This window comes from Panthera onca, chromosome A3, assembly GCF_046562875.1.
Source record: "Panthera onca isolate mPanOnc1 chromosome A3, mPanOnc1 haplotype 2, whole genome shotgun sequence".
Classification (NCBI taxonomy): Eukaryota; Metazoa; Chordata; class Mammalia; order Carnivora; family Felidae; genus Panthera; species Panthera onca.
This window is the reverse complement of record NC_138341.1, coordinates 115,767,329-115,791,413: the sequence shown is the minus strand read 5'-3', so window position 1 is coordinate 115,791,413 and position 24,085 is coordinate 115,767,329. Positions and strand designations below refer to the sequence as shown.

Genomic DNA, 24,085 nt, shown 5'->3' with positions numbered 1-24,085 from the left:
CTAGGTGTCTGTGGCTCAGCGGGAATGTGGGGGCCTTTGGCGGTGGCACAGCTTGGCTGGGCATGATCCTGTCCCTGCTCAGTCATGTTTACAAGCACCCTGGACACAGGACATCATGCCTGGCACTGATCAGCAATGCAAAACAGCCCAGCCCTTAGAATTCTGTCCTTGGTCTTTTATTTCCAGCTTCCTCCTTTTTCTGCCTTCCTTCCACTTTATTTCAACCAGGAATTGTTCCTAGCTGATGAGTTTCTTTGGTTTGAGGTATGAAGCCCTCAAAGTTCTCTTCTCTCCACTCACTCTCCTGTAAAGTAGTCACATTTGTAACCCTCCTCTTCCAAAGTGGCTCTTAGATCAAGGAAATAGACTACTTTGGTGGGCAAAAAATCCTATGGATCATCTCCTTCTGTTTGTTTCTGGAGCTGGGTTGGGAGAGGGTAAAACTCCTGAGTGGAGTTACTGGTTACTCCTTTAATGAAACACCATTGAGAGGATATCTTATTTCCAGTAAACAGTTGACCCACACTAATGAGAGTGACCACAAGACCTGTCAGTTATGAAACATTATCATCACAAGATAACAGCCTTGAACTGTCAATCACTCTCCTGATTTCTGGGCCACTTTGAAACCTCTGTTGCTAATTTGTGTTCTCTAGCTTTGGTTTTAGGGTACTCTGTTGTCTAAAACATCTGAAAGAGAATAGCTATTTGGTTTTTTAAAAAAGAAATCAATTTTTTCTTATGACATAAACAAAGGATGTTCATTATAGAAAACTTAGAGGGATGCCTGGGTGGCTCAGTCGGTTAAATGTCCAACTACGGCTCAGCTCATGATCTCACAGTTCATGGGTTTGAGCCCCACGTTGGGCTCTGTGCTGACAGAGTCTGTGTCTCTCTCTCTCTCTCTCTGCCCCTCCCCCACTCATGTTCTGTCTCTATCTCTCAAAAATAAATGAAACATTAAAAAATTTTCAAAAAAAGAAAACTTAGAAAATACAGAGAAGCAAAAATAAAAAAAAAATTAGTAATCCAACCACTGAGAAAAAAAACCACTGTGAACTTTGGGCCTCGTCTTTTAGTCTTTTTTTTTTTAATTTACTTATGCATGGTTTTTTTTTTTTAAGTTTATTTATTTATTTTGAGAGAGAGAGTGCACACAAGGGAGGGGCAGAGAGAGAGGGAGAGAGAGAATCCCAAGCAGGCCCCGTGCTATTCATGCAGAGCCTGACACAGGGCTTGAACCCATGAATTGAGAGATCATGACCTGAGCCAAAATCAAGAGTCAGACACTTAACTGACTGAGCCACTCAGGCATACCCTGCATGTTTTCTTTTTTCTTTTTTTTTTTTAAATTTTTTTTTTTTTAACACTTATTTATTTTTGAGACAGAGAGAGACAGAGCATGAACGGGGGAGGGGCAGAGAGAGAGGGAGACACAGAATCGGAAGCAGGCTCCAGGCTCTGAGCCATCAGCCCAGAGCCCGACGCGGGGCTCGAACTCACGGACCGTGAGATCATGACCTGAGCCGAAGTCGGACGCTCAACCTACCGAGCCACCCAGGCGCCCCTGCATGTTTTCTTTTAAATGAGATCATAGTATATATCTCTTTTATAACTTTCAATTAATAGGATGTTATAAATATCTTTCCATGTCATTGCAAATTTGTTGTAACATCATGTTTAATAATTCCATAGTGGGCCATTTTATGTAGGAAATGGGGAAATTATTAATAAAAATTAATATACTTTAATGATAAACACATGACCTGAAGATAGTCCATAAGGAAAGGGTATTGTAAAATAGGGATAGGCTTCATAGCTCTGAATTGCTTAAGCAATAATTGTGGACTTAGTTGATAAGTTAAATTGGACATAGATATTAATAGACTTGATCCCTTTATTCGGTCTGAAAATTTTACAGGAAACATACTTGAGGGGTCTCAGGTTGCTAAAGGTAAATGGTTTTGAGTTCTTAGGTTTCCTTTCATGGGAAATCAATCTGTGAGTTTGCATAGCACCTTGTGCACCAGGAGATATTTGACAAGAGCTTATTTGACCAGTTACAGAAAGTTTCTTGCTTTTGGGACTTGCTGAGTCTAATCCTGATTGATAAAGCTGGATTATTTCTTTCTTTTTTCTTTTTTTTTTTTTTTTTTTTTTTTTTTTCCTTTTACAGGTAGTGCCTTCCTCAGTGCTATTTTTCTTGCCTTAGCAACATACCAGTCTCTGTACCCACTCACCTTGTTTGTTCCAGGACTCCTCTATCTCCTCCAGGTAAGCACTTGCTGGTCAGAAGCCAACACTCAAGTGACATTTAATACATGGCCCAGTCACTGCCTGGGGCAATGAAGGGCATGGCTCAATAAAGGCAATGGGACCGGGTCCCTGTCTCACATCTACTTGCTTCTACTTGAAAACACAAACAAAGAAACTTGACTAACTTTAAACAAAATGGGCGTAGTGACCATTAAGTTCTAATTATGCATAACATTGCAAATGTTTAAGTGTATTTCATTTTATGTGTGTGTAGTTGGAATCTACCAACCATCTTGCATTTTCCTTCTCTCATCTAATATTCATAGACCCCTCTCTAAGCTCATTTTTAAAAAACTTTTCTGTATAACAGCACTCATCATGTAAGGTTCTTGTAGGAATTAAACGTTGTGGGTGTACGTAATGCAATCCTGGGACCATGGTGAGTGATCAATAAATATTAATTGAAGAATACAGATTGCTGACATTTACTGAGAACTTACTATGTCTGACACTATACTGAGCACTCTGCAGGCATCGTTTCATTTCAACCTCATAAGAACTTTTGAGGTAGGTCATAGTATTAGCTATGTATTAGTCTATTATTAGCCATAATACATCCATGAATTGCAGCTGGAATATTGGCCGGCACAGTTACTTGCCTAAGGTGACATGGCCAGCAAGTGACAGTGCTGAGATATGAACTCAAGCATCCTGATGCAAGAACTTGCCCTCTGACTGTCTGCCTTTTCCACACCAATGAGAATACACATATTTCCTCAAGAGCAAGTAACCATTTTCAGGTCCTGCATGGTCCAAATCCATTTTTAGAAGAGAAACATTTCTTGAAAATGTACAGAGGACAGTGCCACAATTCAAACCAAGAAATATCTGATTTCAGAGCCTTTGTTCTTAATTATAAACACTGTTGCTGGGGTGCCTAGGTGGCTCAGTCAGTTAAGTGTCCTATTCTTGATTTCAGCTCAAGTCATGATGATCTTATGGTTCATGAGTTTGAGCCCCATATTGGGCTCTGTGCTGATGGTGCAAAGCCTGCTTGGGATTCTCTCTCCTCCTCTCTTTCTGCCTCACACCCTCTCTCTCTCAAAATAAATAAATCAACTTAAAAAAAAAAAAAAAAAGCAGTGTTGCTAAAACAGTATATACCTCCATTTATTGGAATAGGCTATATGTTTGTCATTTTAAGTGACTTCATAATATGTCTTTGTCTTGATGTACACAGTGATTCATGATTAGCTTGGTCTTCATCCTGTTTAGGAAATTTGAGATATGCCCTGGTTGTCATTGATATAAATAGTATAGAAAGTTAGTTTTCTTTAAGTTATTTCCTTAAAGTATGTACCTCCAGGTAACTCACTGGACCCAAAGGTGTGAGAATTTTCATAGTCCTTATTATGCAAGACCAGAGTGTTCACCAAAAAGCTTGAGCCCATTTGTAGTGCCACCAAAAGTGTCTAGAGTGAACCACGGGCGCCTTGCTGGCTCAGTTCGTAGAGCATTCAACTCTTGATCTTGAGGTTGGAAGTTTGAGCCCCATGTTGCATGTAGAGAACACTTGAAAATAAAATCTTTAAAAACAATAAAATAAAATAAAGTATAGTGAACCATTTCCTCCCAGGCTGCCAGCACTGGCTTTTCAAATTTGAGTTATGGTTGCTAGTCTAATAGATGTATCATTGCACTGTGAAGTTATTTTGCTTTGATTCTCTTTCTAGATTCTTGTTGAATCCAAGAATTTTTCCACATAATAGTATGTTGTTTGCGTTTCCTTTATTACTTCATACTTACAGTTCATTCTTTTTTTTTTTTAACATTTATTTATTTTTGAGACTGAGAGAGACAGAGCATGAACGGGGGAGGGGCAGAGAGAGAGGGAGACACAGAATCAGAAGCAGGCTCCAGGCTCTGAGCCATCAGCCCAGAGCCCGACGCGGGGCTCGAACTCACGGACGGTGAGATCGTGACCTGAGCTGAAGTCGGACGCTTAACCGACTGAGCCACCCAGGCGCCCCTCAGTTCATTCTTTAGAAAGTCTGAGCACTAGGAGAAATGGATACAACCATGTGGGCTCAATTCCACAGCCTTGGGATCATGACTGGAGCCAAAATCAAAAGTTGGATACTCAACCAGCTGAGCCACCTAGGTGCCCCAGTGAAGCTTTTTTTACAATCTGTGATTGAAACAACTAATGGACCTTCTAGAATGATTTGTGTGAACTGCTCTGTGCTTGCTTGCTAGTGAATATTTGTTTAATAAATGTTAAGTATGCCAGAATCTGGTCTGGAACTTGTTTTCTTTGCAGCAAGATTGTAGAGTGGGAGCTAGCCTTCATCCACCTCAGACTTCTTTCAAGGCAACTGTTGAAGAACCCGAATTGCATACTTTAAAATAGTTAAACATGTGGTGTGTGAATTTCACTTCAAAAAAGAAAAATCTAATACTAATATTAGCTTTTTGCTACAATTTTTCTAGCTTTGACCATTGGGGGCTCTTTTAGATTGGCTTTTGTGTTTTTTTGACTAGCCTTGTCTTCTTGAGCCTTTCTTTCCTTTCTTTCTGGTGCCACAAGATGTTCCAGGTTCATCTTGTATTTTCCCTGCTCCAGCCCTGGAATCAATTCTTCAAGGACTCTTGGTTGCTTTTATTGGTGAAAATCATTGAGAAACCGAGGATTATAGGTCTGCTTATTGTTATCTGGGCGGCATTGCTTCTAACAGACAGCTGTGAAATATATGTATGTATACTAACCCCGCCCCTATGTCTGTAATTCTTTTTCTCCCTATCTCTTCATACTGATACCTGTTTATACTGATACCAGTGAGTCCAGTCTGACACCAAAGGGTTCACTTTAGTCTTTCCCTTTTCCTTGTGTATAATTTTTCTCTAATGGTTGGAAGCCCAACTTGCATTATCTGCAGTATATTTGCTAATATGTTCAGTTCTAAAATCAACATAAAGTGGTTCTAGAATTTCTGTGAGAAATACCCAGGTCAGAAATATATGTACTGGGTCGCCTGGCTGGCTCTGTCGGTGGAGCATGTGACTCTTGATCTTGGAGTGATGAGTTCGAGCCCGACTTTGGATGTAGACATTACTTAAATAAATAAATAAATCTTTTTTTAAAAAAGAAATATATCTACTGACTTGATTATAACACATATGTGTAGTTCTTTTTGTCTTTAGCATTACAGAATTCTGTCAGGTTACTGTTTCTCAAAGTCACTCAGGTTAGTTTTCTTCTCCCATGTAACCCTTCAATGTAGGTATCTTATTAATTTGACATATAGTTAGACTCATTTATTACTGCTTGTATTAATTTTGGATTTCCCCTACACCTTGGTCGATTTTAATTTTTTGGTTTTTTGGGGGTATGTGAAGAGACTAAGAAATACTGCTGTGGTTCTAAGAATCAGCTATACAAAAAACATATTCAGAGAAGTATTACCCTGCCCTCATCCCTGCTATCTTGTTCTTTTCTTTTTCCTTCTTCCTCTGTCACCCCAAGTAACTGTTTTTAGTTTCTGGTTTATCCTTCTTGTATTTCTTTTGCACAAATGAGCAGACACATGTGTATTTCCTTCTTTCTCATATGAAGGATAGCATACTCTAGGTACTCTTTTGTGCTTTGCTTTTTTTACTATTATTTCCTGGAAGTCACTGTATATTGATACATAGAGATCTTCTTTTTTACAGCCGCATAGGACTTCATTGTATGGACGTACCATAGTTTGTTCAACTTTTCTCCTTTGTATGGGAATTTAGATTGTTTCCAGTATTTTGCTATCATAGTTAATGCTTTAATGAGTAACCTTGCATATATGTATTTTCGTGTTGTTGGAGGGATATCTTCAAGGTAGATTTCTAGAAATAGAATTACTGGATCCAAAGGTAAGTATATATGTAGTTTTTTTTTTTTAGGTCTTTTTAAATTTCCCTCCATAAGGATTGTACAATTTTTGTATTCTTATGTATGACATAAGAATGTATGACATTGCCTATTTTTCCACAGCCTTGCTAATAGAATGTGTTGTCACATTAAAAAATCTTTGCCAGTCTGATTCTGAGAAATGGTATCTCAGTGTTGTTTTAATTTGCATTTTTAAAAATATGAGTGAGTTTGAACATTTTTTCATATTTGTGGATTGTCTATTCATTTTTTCTGCTCATTTTTCTCTTGCATTTTGATCTATTTTCTCTCCATTTTGAAGAATCCTTTATATATTAGAAGTATTATTAACCCTTTGTCTGCAAATATTTTCTTCTAGTTTTTCATTTATCTTTTGACTTATTTATGGTGTTTTTCTTTTAACAGCTTTTATTGTTTATCAAGATATAGTTTACATAGCAAACAATTGACCTATTTAAAGTATACAATTCAGTGATTTTTAGTATATTCACAGAGTTGTGCAGCCATTACCACAATCAATTCTACAACATTTTTATAACCCAGAAAGAAACCCTATGCCCATTAAGTCACTCTGTTTTTCCCCAGTTCCCCTTTCCCCTCTAGCTCTAAGCAACCAGTATTCCGCTTTTTGCCTTTATATGCTGTCCTGGACATTTCATATAAATAGAATCATACAATATGTGGTCTTTTGTGACTGATTTATTTCACTTAGCATGATGTTTTCGAGGTTCATCTCTGTTGTGGCATGTATTAGTACTTTATTCCTTGCATGTTTATATTTCCATATAAACTTTAATCTTGTATAATTCCATAAAATAGCTTGTTGGCATTTTTAGTTAACAACATAGTTAACATATAGTATAATATTGATTTCAGGAGTAGAATTTAGTGATTCATCACATACATGAAACACCAGTGCTCATCACAACAAGTACCCTCCTTAATACCCATCATCCATTTAGCCTATCCGCCACCCACCTCTCCTCCAGCAACTCTTAGTTTGTTCTCTATAGTTAAGAGTCTCTTGGGGCGCCTCGGTGGCTCATTTAAGCATCCAACTTTGGCTCAGGTCATGATCTCATGGCTCGTGAGTTGGAGCCTCATATCGGGCTCTGTGCTGACATCTGGAGCCTGCTTCAGATTCTGTCTCCTCTCTCTGCCTCTCCCTCGCTCATGCTCTGTCTCTCTCTCTCAAAAATAAATAAACATTAAAAAAAAAAAAAGGAGTCTCTTATGGTTTGCCTCCCGCCTCTTTTTTCTTCCTTCCCCTATGTTCATCTTGTTTTATTTCTTAAATTCCACACATGAGTGAAATCATATGGTATTTGTCTTTCTCTGACTCACTTATTTTGCTTAGCATAATACACTCTAGATCCATTCACGTCATTGCATATGGCAAGACTTCATTCTTTTTGATGGCTGAGTAATATGATTTATTTTTAAACTGTTTGTGATACATATATTAATAGCTTTTCTTACGTTGCATTAACCTTGATTTTTGAATATGTCCAACCTAGTTATAACCCAATTTTATCATATATTGCTGAATTATATTAGGTAATACTTCATTTAGTATTTTTGTATTCGTGTTGGTAAATGGTTTTGGTATCAAGTTTATGATATTTGCTGTGAAAGAATTAATGTAAGATTAGAATCACCTTGAATGTTGGTAGAACTTTCCTGTAAAACTGGCTGGGCCTGCTCTTTTTTTTTTTTTTTTTTTTTTCCTTCCAAGTTTTTATTTAAATTCAAGTTAATTATCATATAGTGCAGTATTGGTTTCAGGAGTAGAATTTAGTGATTCATCAATTACATATAACACCCAGTGTTCATCACAAGTGCCCTCCTTAATGCCCATCACCCATTTAGCTCATCACCTCACCCAGTTTCCTTCCAGCAACCCTCAGTTTGTTCTCTATAGTTGAGGGTCTCTCATGGTTTGCCTCCCTCTGTTTTTACCTTGTTTTATTTTTCCTTCCCTTTCCCTGTGTTCATCTGTTTTGTTTCTTAAATTCCACATATGAGTAAAATCATATGGTATTTGTCTTTCTCTGCCTGACTTATTTTGCTTAGGGCCTACTCTTTATGGGAAAATTTTTCATTACTAATTCAGTTTCTTAAATGCTTATAGGACCATTCAATTTTGTTTCTTCTTGAATTAGTTTTTCCCTAATTTTTTCATGCTTTAGAAAAGTTGAAAGACTAGTATAATAAGTACCTTTTATTTAGATTACCCAGTTACCATTTTGCCACATTTTCTGTATCTCTCTGGATATACAGATTTTTTTTTTTTTTTTTTTTCCCTGACTCATTCTCAAAGAAGTTACAAATTTATTAAAAGTGTGCTCTTCAGGGGCACCTGGGTGGCTCAGTTGGTTAAGTGTCCAACCCTTGAATTGGCTCAGGTCATGATCTCATGGTTTGTGGGATTGAGCCCTGTGTCAGGCTCAGTGCTGCAGTGAAGCCTACTTGGGATTCTCTTTCTCTCTGCACCTTCCCTCCCCCCCCCCCCCCCCCGCCCAGCCCAATAAATAAATAAACTTTTTTAAACCTTTAAAAAGAAAATGTGTTATTCATATTTCCTACTTGGTTCCTGATTGTTGTCTCTGTGATCTGTCTGTTATCTACTGATGATGGTTATGTCCGTTTTTCCTTTGTAGCCCTGTCCATGTTTGTTTTATATATTTGAGACTGTGTTATTAGGTACATACAGGTTTAAAGCTGTTACATCTTTCTGATGAATTGCACCTTTTATCATTATGAAACATCTTAATTTCTGTAATACTTTTTACATCAGAGTTTATTTTATCTGGTAATAGTATAATTAAACTTGTTTTCTTTTGGTTAGGGTTTAACACAAGGAAATCCTTTTCAGTCCTTTGATTTTCCATTTTTCTGTGTCCTGTGCTTTGCAGAAGGGATCTTGAAGTTTAAGCTGATAACTTCTTTCTGTCCTTGACATCCCTAAATGTACCATTTTGCCCTCTCTCCTAGCGGCAGTATATACCTGTGAAAGTGAAGAGCAAAGCTTTCTGGATCTTCTCTTGGGAGTATGCCATGATGTACGTGGGAAGCCTAGTGGTAATCATTTGCCTCTCCTTCTTCCTTCTCAGCTCCTGGGACTTCATCCCTGCAGTGTATGGCTTCATGTAAGTAATGACTTCATTAGAAAACTCTGGAAGCTAATTTGTTTTTCACAACTCCAGGTGGAATCAGAGGGTGCGCAACCACAGGGAGCATCAAGATACAGGGGTCCTTAAACTTCAGTGTGCACCAGAAACACCTGCAGGGCTTATTAACACCCAGATTTCTGGGCCCCGCCCCTAGAGGTTTTGATTAAGTAAATTTGGGATAGGAACCAAGAATTTACATTTCTAACAAGTTTTCAGGTGATGCTGATGCTGCTGATCCAGGGAAGAGCAGACTTTGAGAACCACAGGTCTAGTGCGTACCTTTGATCCTGTGAGATTAAAGAGCACTCTCTAGGAACATCTGAAGCAACTACCAGCCTCTGCCTGGAAGGGTTTGGCTCAGTCCCAAACAGGAATGGATATATTCCTCTACTGCAAGAGGGTCTCTGACAGTTTTAAAATAAAGCCACCTCCCACGTGTCAAACTTTTAGAGAAAATAAAAATGGAGTATGAATTCTGCAGACGTTTCCCAATACTCTCTGTGTGGTATGCTGAGGAGGACGGGAAGGTCGCTGCTCAAGCCTCAGGGACCTCACAGCCCATTGAGGTGATAGACAGTTAAATCTGTCAGGGTGGGGAGGGGATCTGGAGGGGCAGACTCCCCTTTGGAATTCTGGACTGCTAATTTGTGTTAAATCCTGGCTATGCATAACTTGTAGCTCTTCATGCTGAGCTTTAAGTAAGAGTTTGTAATGCCGGTGAAAAGCTTTTCCTGGTTTTTGCTGGCCCACAGGATTGTGTTCTTTACCTCATTTCACAGAAAAGGAAATGTAGTCACAGCAGGAGGCAAAGAAATGCCCTGGGTGGAGGCCTTGGTCAGTGCACTCTGACCATGAGCCATTGCCTATTTCTTCCTTCTTCATGCTCCACTTACTGCCCTTTTAAAATCGTGAATTGACATCAGTTCCAAATCTGTGTTTTTGAAAATAAGACATATAATGTAAATTTTTAGAAGAGCCAGATTTGCAACCAATCTTTATCTAATAGAACTAGACGAAAAGTTTTCCAGTGAAACCCTTATTTCTCAAATGAGATCCGGGATCCTAGCTGGAACCTGCCAGTGCTTCCTCAAGACCCCAGAAGTCACTGCAGTGTCAGGCACTCAGTCTCTGGCTCCTGTTGTCAGGATGTGGAGCAAGAATGGGGAGCAGCAGGATCTTTGAGCTCGCTCCTCTGGGCAAGTCTTTGTAATGCCCCAAATAGATACTGTCTGTTTAAAACCCATTCCTCTCTTGTATATCCTGGGTATCTCCTAAATTTAAACATATATATTTTAGGCAGTAAAAGAGGGGCTGGTCTTTTGACTTCTAGCCCAAATCCTGCCTCATTTCAGATCTTTGATGCATGCCAGAATTTGGTTTAGTTGATATTTGTTATGGGTTATCATTCTCTGTTTCTCTGCCTCTTGTTTTTATTAATTACCTATATCCAGGGTGCCTGTAGGGCCCCTCACATCCTGATAACTGTGGGGACAAAGTCATCTTTGGCTGCCCAGTAGTGACCAAATTCTTTAGGAGAAAACCAGGTCAAGGCAGACCATTTAAAATTTGGCTCTCTTTTTTTCTCCCTCTTTGTTTTCTTCATTCCAGACTTTCTGTTCCAGATCTCACTCCAAACATCGGTCTTTTTTGGTACTTCTTCGCGGAGATGTTTGAGCACTTCAGCCTCTTCTTTGTATGTGTGTTTCAGATCAACGTCTTCTTCTACACCATTCCCTTAGCCATAAAGCTAAAGTAAGTGGTTGGACCTGCTGTTTCTTTGTCTGCAGAGCCATTTGTAGTCTTACAGGCACCTTTCAAACTAGGAGTATCCTCTCTCAGGTTTATGCCATCTTTCTCCAGGGAACCCTACCTTTACTGGCCTCAGGTGCCAGTAGCCATAGCCAGCAATAGAGTCACACATGAGTGCAGGCTGCAGGGAGCACCCTGATATTTTCCCTAGCTTCACTTTGAGCCCACAGTGCTACTGAACCCACTCGCTATTTTGGATAGAGGAAGGGTTTGGAGTTATAAAGGGTCTTTAGAAAAAGTGCATCTTATTGGGCGTCCTCCATGAGTAGCCCAGTGACAATGGAGACTCAGGATGTGTTAGTTGGGAGGTTGGCCACCTGCAGCTCTGTTTAATCTTCTGATCAATTTCCTTTAAGGCTTGTCTCTTCTGCAGCATAAGAAAACTAACATGTATTGAGCCTGGCTCCATCCCAGCCCTTTTTAGGTTTTCTGAAATGTATTTATACCTAACCTTTCTGGCATCTCTTGGAAGTAGGCATCATTTTATTATCATTACGCCCATTTTATAGTTGAGGAAATGGACATTCAGAGAAGTGGAGTGATTTTCCCAGAGTCACACAGCTAGTAAGTAGTGGAGCTGAGATTCAGACCAAAGTTTGTCTCCAACATCTATACTCATCCCCTGGCACCATGCCAAACTCCTGAGAGAGATCACTTGTAGTGGTCCCTGGAAAATGTTCTATTATCAGAGCAGGGAAAAGAGGCACTGAATCATACAGATATGCATTGATAGTCCAGGGAACCTAGAAGAGAGTTTGGTTTAAATTTCAAGAACCTGAGTTCTCTGTTCTAACCTTCCTGCCAGTCTTCATGGCCAGTGTACCAATGCACATGGTTCCCATTCTGTAAAAGCTCAGAGCTCATGCCTCCTTCCCATGACAGAGCCTTGGCCTGGCATCTGACAGAAAACTTTCCTTGGCCTGGCAGTCTCTGGAACTCTGGCAGCGTTGCCCAGCCAAGCTCTCCAGCTATCTGTCACGCCCAGTCTCTGCCCTTGATCTGGTCAGGCCTAGCCACTGGGCTGAGAGAAGCTGGGAGCCTGGAACACCTTTCCTCACTCTGTAGCACCTTTCATTGTCTGCATGTGAAAGGCCACAGGTGCTTCTGGGTAGACTACAGCAGCACCATCATGTGACCCCCCCCCACCTCCACCCACCCCAGGCCAGGGCCTCAAGGTTGTGGGGACAGACTATATGAAGTGACTTTCTCCACTGCTGCCTTCCTGTGGCTGGATCTGAAGCTCCACTGACTCTCCAGCCCCTGCAAGTGTTTGCTTCCAGTGCTAGCTTTGTGGGAACAGGGCCCTTCTGACCAACTCTCCCCAGACAGTATTGCAGGGGATTCTAGTCTTCATGTTTCTTGTCACTGGATTTTCACTGGCCTTTTCATAGGCCATGAAGCTCTTCATGCAGCTCTTACCAGCTACCTAAAAAGCCCACAGCCAGTGATTTGGATTGTTTTTAGGAAGATGCTCACTGGGCTAGCTGGACCCTTCGAGAGCCTATAGCACTGAAACTTGCCAGGCTGAGTCTGAAGCATTTGTTGTGTAAAACTGCTGGAGTGTTTGGGGTGTGTACATGTTTGTCTCCACATCTCAGACTTACACCCATTGAGTCACCCTGACCTTTGACCTGCAAGACATAACTGCCATTAATCTCTGAAGAAAGCCTTTATGAGCTGGGCATCCAGGTAGTGTGCAGAAGTAGGCCACATGCATGTTGTTTAGGTACAGCTGGGGAGGGTGTAGATCTGGCCTCTCTCTGTTGGCTTCCTTGTAGCACTTGGTCAGCCCTCGGAGGAACACTGGAGATTGAGCTCTGTCCCCACCCTTCCTGACCAGAGCTGTGATCACGCTAGGCACTCAGGAGAACAGTCTTGGTGCTGCTCAGGAGTTCTGGAGATAAACAGTTCCACTGCTTACAAACTCATCTACCTTATCTGAACCTCTTTCCTCATCTGCAAAGTATGGGTGATGATATTGCCTACCTCAAGGAGTAGGTGAGGTATAGTGAGGATCCCATGTGACAGCACAAGGAGAGGGCCTAGGACGGAACTTGTCACAGCATGAGGGTTTAGGAAATGCTAGCTGTTATTGTTGTTTAAGGTAACAAAACTCCAGTTCCAGCCCAAAAGCGCTGAAAAGCTGCCTGCAGCTCTCACTTCTCCTTCTGGAAAGGAGCTCATCATAGCTAAGTGTGTATAGACTCCACTGGCCTTACTGTCAGAGAAAAAGAGCATCAGCAAGGAGGCACTTCCTGCCCTGGGGTCTGGGTGTCAGAGGGGCCTCTGGCAAGGGAGGCTGCCTGATTACTCTGACAGCAGCTATGAAAGCCCAGTAATGAAGCTGACTTCATTTGTTTTCTTCCTTAGTGACTCTTGCCGGGGAAGGCTCAGAACTGGGGTGTGGGGGGCAATGGGCTGTTGCTCTAGTGTTTGCTGGGCCCTCCTCACCACCTCTGGGCAACTCTGGGTCCCTGCAGTTTTCTGCTTTGCTGCTTGGTCTGGCCCCATGTCTTATGGGTAGCAGAGCCAGACCCTACCTGAAGTCCACTTGAGAGTATTTTGGGGTTTGAGGGATGGGGTCAGGAGTCTCGGGTGTGCCTGGTCCCTGACTGATCTCTCCCTCTCTGCCTGCCCCACCCCACCCCAGGGAGCACCCTGTCTTCTTCATGTTCATTCAGATTGCCATCATCTCCATCTTCAAGTCCTACCCAACAGTGGGGGACGTGGCCCTCTACATGGCCTTCTTCCCTGTGTGGAACCATCTCTACAGATGTGAGTACTCCCACCTCTAACCCTGTGGTGGCAGATTTGTGTCAGCCTGGTCCCTGGATAAGACAGACACGGAAAAAGAGATTGATAGGCATTTGCCTGGCATCTGGTGTGCTGGCAGCACCGGGAGAGGGGGAATGACACGAGGCAGTGTCCGCCTGCTGGGTACTACAGACTAGTGATGGTAATAAAAATAACTACCATATTTTGGTCACTAAGTACCTACCTGGCCACTGTGGTTTTAGGAGTGTTACATGCATTAGGTCATTTTATCTTCACACCAGTCTCGGAGGGAAAAATAACACCATTTTGCAGATTAAAAAACTGAGGTACAGAAAGGTAGAGCCACTTGTTCAAGATTATATGACAGGTAAGTGGAAGGGCTTGCTGTGAGCCTGTAGCTAGTGCTATCCAGTAGGATTTTCTGTGGTGATAGAAATGTTCTATATCTGCACAGTACAATAGGATAGCCACTAGTATGACTAAGAAACTGAATTTTTTTTGAAGATTTTATTTAAAAAAAATTTAATGTTCATTTTTGAGAGAGAGAGAGAGAGCAAGTGTGAGCAGGGGAGGGGCAGAGAGAGAGGGAGACACAGAATCTGAAGAATGCTCCAGGCTCTGAGGTGTCAGCACAGAGCCTGATGTGGGGCTCACACTCACGAACCATGAGATCATGACCTGAGCCAAAGTCAGACGCTTAACGAACTGAGCTACCCAGGTGCCCCTGAAGATTTTATTTTATTATTATTTTTTAAATAATCTCAGTGTGTAGAGCTCAAACTCACAGCTCTGAGATCAAGAGTTGCAAGCTCTAGGGGCGCCTGGGTGGCTCAGTCGGTTGAGCGTCTGACTTCAGCTCAGGTCATGATCTCATGGTCTGTGAGTTCGAGCCCCGCGTCGGGCTCTGTGCTGACAGCTCAGAGCCTGGAGCCTGTTTCAGATTCTGTGTCTCCCTCTCTCTGACCCTCCCCCGTTCATGCTCTGTCTCTCTCTCTGTCTCAAAGATAAATAAACGTTAAAAAAAATTAAAAAAAAAAAAAAAGAGTTGCAAGCTCTAACGACTGAGCCAGCCAGGAGCTTGTAGAGAAACTGAATTTTTAACTGAAATGTAGTTAAATTTAAAAAGTCACACATGGCTGGTAGCCACCGCATTGGACAGTGGAACACTAGACCTTGGTCTTTGAACCATTTCCCAGCACTGCACCTAAATGTTTATAGAACACTGGACATCTGCCTGCTCTGAAGACCCCTGCAGCTCTAACCATGTCCCCCCTCAGAAGATGGCATACAGTGAGCTAGTTATGCTTCCGAGACTGCCAGTATTTTCCTCAGTTGGGCTTTTAGCCCTCTGCATGGGTTCTCTTCAGTGTTTGTGGGCTCCCTGGGGGCAGACTTATGATTCACTCACCTCTGTGTTCCCAGCACCCAGGATCAGACCTGACCCACACAACTCAGCACATGTTTTTGGATGAGTTTTTAAGCCCTGTAATAAACAGGCAGTGTAAGTGCCCAATACTCGATTCTCTAATCTAAAATGGGAAGGGAGCTATGGAATTTTCCATAACAGTGGAGTGCACAGCCAGGTATCAAGAGTGAACTTGGGGAGGACAGGCTTCAGAGGAAGGAAATCTTTGTTATTGTTTGGGGATGCCTGGGTGTCAACCAGGAAGTGAAACTGACCAGCTGCCAGAAGGAAACCTACCTGTAAGACTGGGCCTCTGAGCTAAGGTAAACAGCAGAGTGGGCGGGCAAGGCACACTACTCTCGCAGGTGGTGGCCTGTGGGGCAGTGACCAGTCCTGCCTGACTGGGAGGAGTAAGTGGCGTTTTCTGCCTATGACGTCCTCATTGCACAGATAAGAATCACCCAGTCCAGCAGGCTCAGAGTCAGTCTGGTGCCCCCACCCCCCCCCAGCAGAGTGGCCAGTGACAAATCATGAGGCCACCAAACATGTGGACATGCCCCAGTTTGTGACAGTGTGGGTCTTGGGGACATTGATCCTCTTTCCTCAGAAGTAGAGTCATTTTTTTCTTAGCTGTCTCTTGCCCTTAATAATCTTTCATCCCGGGGCGCCTGTGTGGCTCAGTTGGTTGAGCATTCATCTGACTTCGGTTCAGGTCATGATCTCACGGCTCGTGAGTTCGAGCCCCACGTCGGGCTCTGTGCTGACAGCTCGGAACCTGGGGCATGGTTTGGATTCTGTGTCTCCCTCTCTCTCTGCCCCTCCCCTGCTCATTCTCTCTCTCTCTCTCTCTCTCTCTCTCTCTCTCTCAAAAATAAACATTCAAAAAAAAATTAAAAAAAAATATTTCATCCCATATTGCTGAACACAGTCTGGAGCCAGAAAGACTTGAATCTGGATCCTGGCTTTCCCATTACCAGCTCTCTCTTTTTAGGAAATTCATCTAACCTTTCTGAGTCACTTGGTTTTTAATCTGTAAAATGGGGAGAATATCTTCCAGGGGTGTTTTAAGTTTGAGAAATAATGTATATAAATAGCACTGCAGTTACCATTAGTAAGAATCATGCGGGTGGGGGGGTTCCTACATAATTCCGTGATCAAAGCTTCAGGCTTGGTAGAGTCATTCAGGGTCATTGGAATGAATGTACTTTTCAAAGCTTGAAATAAGCTATTTTATGCCCTCTGGGGTTGACGCAGAGAAATTAAGGATGGGGTTCCCAGAAACCTAGATGATCTAATAGATGCTGTTGCTGGCTGTCTGGGCGAATAGTTTACAGTTCAGCTTGACTGAAGACTCTGCACAGAATGTGGGCTGGCCTCTGCCACCACCCCCGCCCCCCCTCAGCCCCCCGCCCCAGTGGCCAGCAACTGTGGCAGAGAATATTCATGCTCGGTATCTGTTTGGGTCATGACAGCTGTGAGTCGTTACATTCAGCCAGGAGCATCTCCAGCCTAGTCCTTTGGACCCATGAGTGGAGACTGAGAAGTCTGTGAGTCTAGGGTGAAGGTACTCAGACTTGTAATGTGGCTAAGAATTCAATTTAAACATTAGTTGCCAGTGCTAACATGCCTGCTCACACATTCACCTTTTTGTTTTCCTGTCCTGGCCAGTGGGGAGGAGACGAGGTATGTCGGCCCTGCCCCAAGTATAGGCCCCAGACGCTGGGACTCTGTGGTGCTTGGGACCAGGATGAGTCATACAGACACACAATTGTGGTGTTAGGGAACAGCCTGCTGGCAGAGCTGGTGCTAGCCTACAGTGGTCCAGCTGAAAGATCCAGTTACCAAAGGCTGTATTTGTATGTGTGTGTGTGTTGTTTTTATTAACTATTGTATAAATATAAGAGACTAGGGATTTAAAAACCAGACAAATTAAAGAGAATAATAACATAATAAGTACCTTTGAAGCTCCCAGTTCCCCCCCTGCACTCCTGCCAGTTGGACTGGATTCTTCAAGTGGAATTTTATTTCTGAGTGACTGAGGCTCAGAGAGGGAAGGTGACTTGCCTGAAGTTTCAGCTTGTCAGCAACCGAGGCAGAGACTGGATAAGCCACCGTGGGTGTAGTAGGGAATCTGATTCCATCTGACCCAGTAAGTCTAAGGAAGTGTGAGCCTTTCGTCTCATTAGGTCCTGGTCATCTCTGACACCTGGTGCCTGGAACAAGCTGTCCTGTGCCCCAGGTCCCAGCTCTGTGTGTTCTGGCGTATAGCTTTAATCCTCTGGCCTGTCAGCCAGCAAGAGTGAGTAGCAGCTCCCAGTTCTTGCAAAGGTCACCACAGGCCTGAAGCCAACTGGATGCTGGTGACAGTTCCTCCAGGCACATGGGAATGTATCTTTGCAGCTGTTTGTAATTGCAGCCAGGAGCTGCATGGGAGCCTTCCCAGTCTCTGTGCACTTTGTTACCTTCTTGTCACCCTGTCTGAAATCCAGAGTGGCTAGAGGCAGGGAACAAAGGGCTACCTGGGCTCTCAGGCCACAGGATTTGTTTTAGGAATAGCATAGATTTTTTTCAGCCCAGGGGATCAGAAAGAACCACTGAGAAATGTAAATAGTGATGTGGGAGTGGAGGAATGGCAAAGGTTTGTTCTCCTTTCTTGACGTTGTAACATTGTTTAATAATAGTAATTCTCCATGCACATAACCCTTTCCCAGACTTCTTGTTCTGGGAGCAAGGAGGAGGCTTTCCCTACAGTCTCGGGAAGGCTTGAGTCAGGGCTTTACCCTCCCAGCTTTGAAAACCCAGAATCATGGAACTTTCAGGTCAGGAAAAAAGGACCCCGCAAGCTCTCCATGCCAGTGTTTCCAAAGTATGGGAGTTCACAGACTGCTAACATTTTTTTTAAACTCTGGTGACAGGGTTGCCAACTTATTTTGCTGACAACATTAAAACAGTCAACTGCCAGCCATTCATCACCATTTCATAAAAGGACTTTAAAAAAAATTTTTTTTAATGTTTATTTATTTTTTAAGAATGAGAAAGAGCATGAGTGGGGGAGAGGCAGAGAGAGAGAGGGAGACACAGAATCCAAAGTAGGCTCCAGGTTCTGAGCTGTCAGCACAGAGCCCGATGTGGGGATCGAACTCACAGAACATGAGATCATGACCTGAGCCGAAGTCGGACGCCTAACTGACTGAGCCACCCAGGTGCCCCCATAAAAGGACTTATTGAAAAAATGTTTATTTTGAGAGAGAGACATAGAGTGAGAGTGGGGAAGGGGCAGAGAGAGAGAGAGAGGAGAGAGAGAGGAGAGAGACAGAGACAGAGAGAGACAGAGAGAGAGAGACAGAGAGAGAATCTCAAACAGGCTCCATGCTGTCAGCACAGAGCCGGATGCCAGGCTTGATCTCACAAACCATGAAATCATGACCTGAGCCGAAATCAAAAGTCAGATGCTTAACGGACTGAGCCCCCCAAGCACCCTGAGAAAGGACTTTTTAACAACAACAATCAGGAACAAAGAGACACCTGTCACTTCTCATGAATCTTAAATTCAAAACATTCGCCTTTAACAAGAACTCTGAACTACCTTGTTCTGATGATTGTGACTGTGACAAGACCAGTGAAATCTGTCACAGACTGGTCTGGATGTCTTATTTGCCAGGGGTCTGCAGCTGTCATCCTTTGGTTGGAAGTGCTGGCTGCATATTGGACTCACCAGAGAAGCAGTTACAAACTAATACGGATATCTAGGCCCCACCCCGAGACACTCTGATATACTTAGTCCAGGTAGGGCTCCCCCGGTGATTTTATTTTGCAGCCAGAATTGAGAATCACATGTGTAATCCAGTCCCCCTTCTGATGCATGAAACCCTGGTATAGCAGTTCTACCAAGTGTCCGTACAGCCAGGACAAACGACCTCAATGTTTGGGAGGCTCCCATCTCTTAAGTCTCCCCAGACTCTGATTTGGAGGAAGGGATTTCCTAAAGGTCAGGATCAGAGAGGGGAAGGGAACTTCTGTTCATTAAGTGCCTGCTGGGACCCAGACCCAGTGGTAAGTTGTTTTTTTAAAGGTGCTCTCTTAATTAGTTTATTTTAAGTAATACTTATTACTTTCTTTAAAATACAATAAAGTGTAAAGAAAGAAATAAAAATAGCACATAATCCTACTGTCACATACCCCTAATTGAGTTAAAAGGTGGGAGGAGCACAGTGTGATAGCCAGAAAATGCTCCCTCCCCACAAAGATGTCCACATAATCCCCAGAACCTGTGAATATATTACTTTATGTGGCAAAAGGACTTAAAGTTAAGGCTTTTCAGATGGGGAAATTAGCCTGGATTATCCAGGTGGGCCCAGTGTAATCTGCAAGGGCCCTTAGAAAGTGGAAGAGCTGGAGGTGGGAAATCTCTTCCATATGGTTTTGCTGTGAACCTGAGGCTGCTCTAAAAACTAAGGTCTATTTTTCTAAAAAAAAAAAAAAAGTGGAAGAGGGAAGCAAAAGAGGAGGTCTGAGTGATGCAGGGTAGCAAGGACTTATTTGGCGTTGCTGGGTGGAGTAGGAAGGGGGTTGTGAGGTGAACTCAGGCCGCTGCCTCGCTGCAAAGGCAAACGGATGGCTTCTGCCCTAGAGTTTCCAGCGGGCACGCAGGTACCTTGATTTTAGCCTGTGAGACCCAGAACTGTAATATAAGCTGTATTGTTTAAACCACCAAGTTTGTGGTGATTTGTTACAGCAGCCTTAGAAAGTAGTCAGTAATATATCTGTGCCGGGTTTTTCACATATCTTGTTTAATTCATGTAACCCTCCTATGAAGTAGCCCCTATTCTAGCCCTGTTTTAGAGATAGGAAAGCTGAGACAGAGAAATTTGCTGGCAGAGCGGGGATTTTAACCAAGGTCTTTGTCTTTCTGAGGCCAAGTTTGGGCTGCACTGTCCTGCTCCTTCCCTCCAGCTGCACTCTGCCTGCCTGCCTGCCCATACCCCCGTGTGTAGCAGGTCCTCCCTGGGGCTTTGGGGAGGGCCTCTCCCTGGTGGGATTCTTCAATCCTTCTGGGAGTGTGGGGCGGTGATGTTAGAGGGAGGGTGTCAGAAGAGCTCTTCAAATCCTCCAAGGAAGAGTGAAGGACATTTGAAGAGCAAGGCAGACAACCTAAGACGTGAGTTAAGGAAAATGGAAAGCATTTCCTAAGACCCAGGGCTGTGGCACCATAGAGACTCACCGTGACTCTAATCTCCATAGGTTCACACTGCCCTTCCTGTCCATGATCCCATGTGGACAGGGATGGGAGCACCCTGCTTGGGGATGGGAGAAATTACCCTTGGACACCCCTAGATTGTGGGGCAGAGTGAATTGTCTTGCTAAAACGCCCCCTTTGTGGTGCCCAGAGGCATTCACAGCATTGCCACCTGTAACTAGCCAGGCCCACAGTGGGAGGTGCAGAGTCCAAACCTAGGACTTCACACCAGCTTTGGGCATGGGGAGCCATTGACTCAAGGGTTTGAGGCTTGCCTCTTGGCACCCCAGAGTCTCTGAATCTGGGGGAGGGTTTCTGCCTTTGAGCTACCCAGGCTCTCCCTGGGCTTCTTTGTCCTGTGGAGCCGTGCCCATAAGAAAGGGTTTCAAGGAGAATCAGCATTTGGTTAATTGTGAGTGTCTGTCTTTGCAGTCCTGAGAAACATCTTTGTCCTCGCCTGCATCATTATCGTCTGCTCCCTGCTCTTCCCTGTCCTGTGGCACCTCTGGATTTATGCAGGAAGTGCCAACTCTAATTTCTTTTATGCCATCACATTGACCTTCAACGTTGGGCAGGTAAGAGCACTGCACGGGGATTCATTTTGTAGCCTCAGACATTCAGCAGAGGCCCTGGGTTCTGCAAACTAGGGGTTTGGGTGTGAGCGAGGGGACAGTTTGCCTGAAGTAGCTCATGGTCCAGTAGAGAGGATTAAAGAGAGCAAAGGAAAGGTGAATTCAGCCAGCATTTACTGGGCACCATGCTGAGCTATCACCCCATTGATTCTCACAGCAAGTCTGTGAGATAGTGTTATCACTAGTTTACAAATAGTAACAGAGCCTCACACAGGTTGTCTCTTGCCCAAGGTCATCGGAGGAGCCAAGAACCAAATTCAGGGAAGGCTCCATTTCTGAGGCCACCCTCTTTCTATAACAGTGCCTGGGCTGTGTGTCACTGTACTGAGTGCAGTGTGTGTGGTGGGCGGAGGGCAGAGGCAGGAGGAGGAGAGACTTTTCAGACTCTGGGAGAGCAGGGGCAAAGGCAGCAAGATGAGAAAATAGTTCGGTCTAGCTGTTGGGTAAGTCTGGAGCACAGATGGTGGGGCTGGGAATAGTGGGTGAGGAGGCTGTAGGGGTCAGAGGTACCAGCTAGGAGTTCTGATCTCCCCCTGACCCAGGGGAAGCCCCTCCCTTGGTGCCATAGAGCAGTGGTTCTCAGAGTGAGAGGGTGGTTGTTAAGAATGCAGATTCCCTGTTAGTGTTTTAAATCCTATGGTTATGTTGTGACTGTCACAATTACATGGCTTTGATTGTTAAAAAAACAAACACAAAACATTCTCTGACCCTATTCCCAAGAATGTTGAGTCAATAGATGTGGAAAACAGTGTCGGGAGTTTGTATTTTTAATAAGCTTTCTCAGAGACTCTGTTGCAGGTGGTCTAGCAAACTTTTCTGAAGTTCCCTTAGGTCAGCTCTGTCCTCCTTGTGCGGTCTTATGAGAATCAGTTGTACCATTTACCATTTCAATGGCTGTTGGTGCAGCCAGGCATTTCCTGTGCGTTATGGGCTGGATGGGAAGCCAGGCTAGCTGGAGAGACTAATGATGCCAGTGAAGAGTCCCCGGAGGAGATCTTTCCCTCCAAGGTTAGCTGCTGGGAAAGAAGGAGGGAGGAGTTTGGGCTTTTGCAGTGAGTGATGGGTCTGGTATTTCCTGCACGGACATTTCTGGACAATTAACGTCCAGCCCAGCTATTTATCTTGGTTTGTGAACAGCAGGAAGAGAGACAGAGGGCCCTGTAGCCTGGGTGGGACTGTGCCGGAGGGTCTGCTCGGCCTGTCGCACACAGGCTGTTCATGGTAGATGCTCGGCACCTCCTGTGTCCTGTGCCAACAGAAATCTGCAGAATTCAACTTAACACCTCGAGAAAATCCAAAAGGTTGTTCTGGCCCTTGTGTCTTGCTGAAATCCCTTAATTATCCTTTGAAAGTGATGGCTGGCATGTGAGGGCATTGGACCTGCCCTGGGCCTCTGTGGGGCTTGGCAATCTCCACTGAAATAGTCCACAGCTTGTCATCAGGTCATAAGTGTCAGGTGTGGGTCAGAAATACAGTTGCAGTGATTATGAAGTATTTGTGGAACTTGCCAGATAACAGCTTTTCCCCCCTGTGGTTGCCATTAGGAGGGAGGGTCTCTGTAAATGGCATGGGAGGTGTTTGCAAGTGCTCAGGTGACTTCTAAGGCAGGAGAGACTGAATTGTTGGAAAATAGGGCTGGGGTTGGGAACAAAAGGAGTGTGCTAGTGGCTGAGCTATGGAGAAAATTCAGGCTGAGCTCTTGGCATTGTCTTTTACCTTTGTCTTTTAATCTTTTTAAAATGTACTTTTAGTCACACAAGTAATACCTGAATTCATTGCTGGGATGAGAAAGCAAACAAAATAGAAGCATATGGAACAAAAAGGTCCATGTCTTCCCATCCCAGGGCATATATCATGATCAGGATCAGTTTGATGCATCTTTGCAGACATTCTCTGTGCCTTTACGGACTCTCAGTACGTATGCACACATACAGAGCTTTCTTGTTTATATAAAGAAATGGCCTCCTACTCTAGGTGCTGCTCTTTGGCTTGCAGTTTTTCACTTCGTGATCTCCTCTTGATAATGGTTCTGAGAGCCTGTGGGTAGGAGGAGCTTGATTTATTTGACTAGGTAAGCCCCTACTGATGGACGTTGAGGTTTCTTCTGGTGGTTCTGCTATAAACAGAATAAATGCTATAAATGCCTTGGGCATCCCTCCATTGAATCTCATATAGTGTTTTCTTTTTCTTTCTCTTTCTCTTTTCTTTCTTTTTCTTTTTTCTTTTCCTCGTTTCCTCTCCTCTCCTCGTTTCCTCTCCTCGTTTCCTCTCCTCTCCTCTCCTCGTTTCCTCTCCTCTCCTCTCCTCGTTTCCTCTCCTCTCCTCGTTTCCTCTCCTCTCCTCTCCTCGTTTCCTCTCCTCTCCTCTCCTCGTTTCCTCTCCTCTCCTCTCCTCGTTTCCTCTCCTCTCCTCTCCTCGTTTCCTCTCCTCTCATCTCCTCGTTTCCTCTCCTCTCCTCTCCTCGTTTCCTCTCCTCTCCTCGTTTCCTCTCCTCTCCTCTCCTCGTTTCCTCTCCTCTCCTCTCCTCGTTTCCTCTCCTCTCCTCTCCTCGTTTCCTCTCCTCTCCTCTCCTCGTTTCCTCTCCTCTCCTCTCCTCGTTTCCTCTCCTCTCCTCTCCTCTCCTCGTTTCCTCTCCTCTCCTCTCCTCGTTTCCTCTCCTCTCCTCTCCTCGTTTCCTCTCCTCTCCTCTCCTCGTTTCCTCTCCTCTCCTCTCCTCGTTTCCTCTCCTCTCCTCTCCTCGTTTCCTCTCCTCTCCTCTCCTCGTTTCCTCTCCTCTCCTCTCCTCGTTTCCTCTCCTCTCCTCTCCTCGTTTCCTCTCCTCTCCTCTCCTCGTTTCCTCTCCTCTCCTCTCCTCGTTTCCTCTCCTCTCCTCTC

The 24,085-nt window shown here is 43.9% G+C and overlaps 1 protein-coding gene across 2 annotated transcripts in view; it reads left to right on the top strand.

Moving 5' to 3' along the window:
- The window catches only part of PIGU (phosphatidylinositol glycan anchor biosynthesis class U), an 83,228-nt gene that overhangs the window by 47,261 nt on the left and 11,882 nt on the right, over positions 1-24,085 (top strand). For both annotated transcript variants that reach the window (XM_060616026.3, XM_078444139.1), the window contains 5 exons: positions 2,177-2,274; positions 9,176-9,330; positions 10,963-11,106; positions 13,814-13,938; positions 21,012-21,154. In XM_060616026.3, the coding sequence (XP_060472009.1) occupies positions 2,177-2,274; positions 9,176-9,330; positions 10,963-11,106; positions 13,814-13,938; positions 21,012-21,154 (665 nt within the window). The remainder of the gene's footprint in view (positions 1-2,176; positions 2,275-9,175; positions 9,331-10,962; positions 11,107-13,813; positions 13,939-21,011; positions 21,155-24,085) is intronic.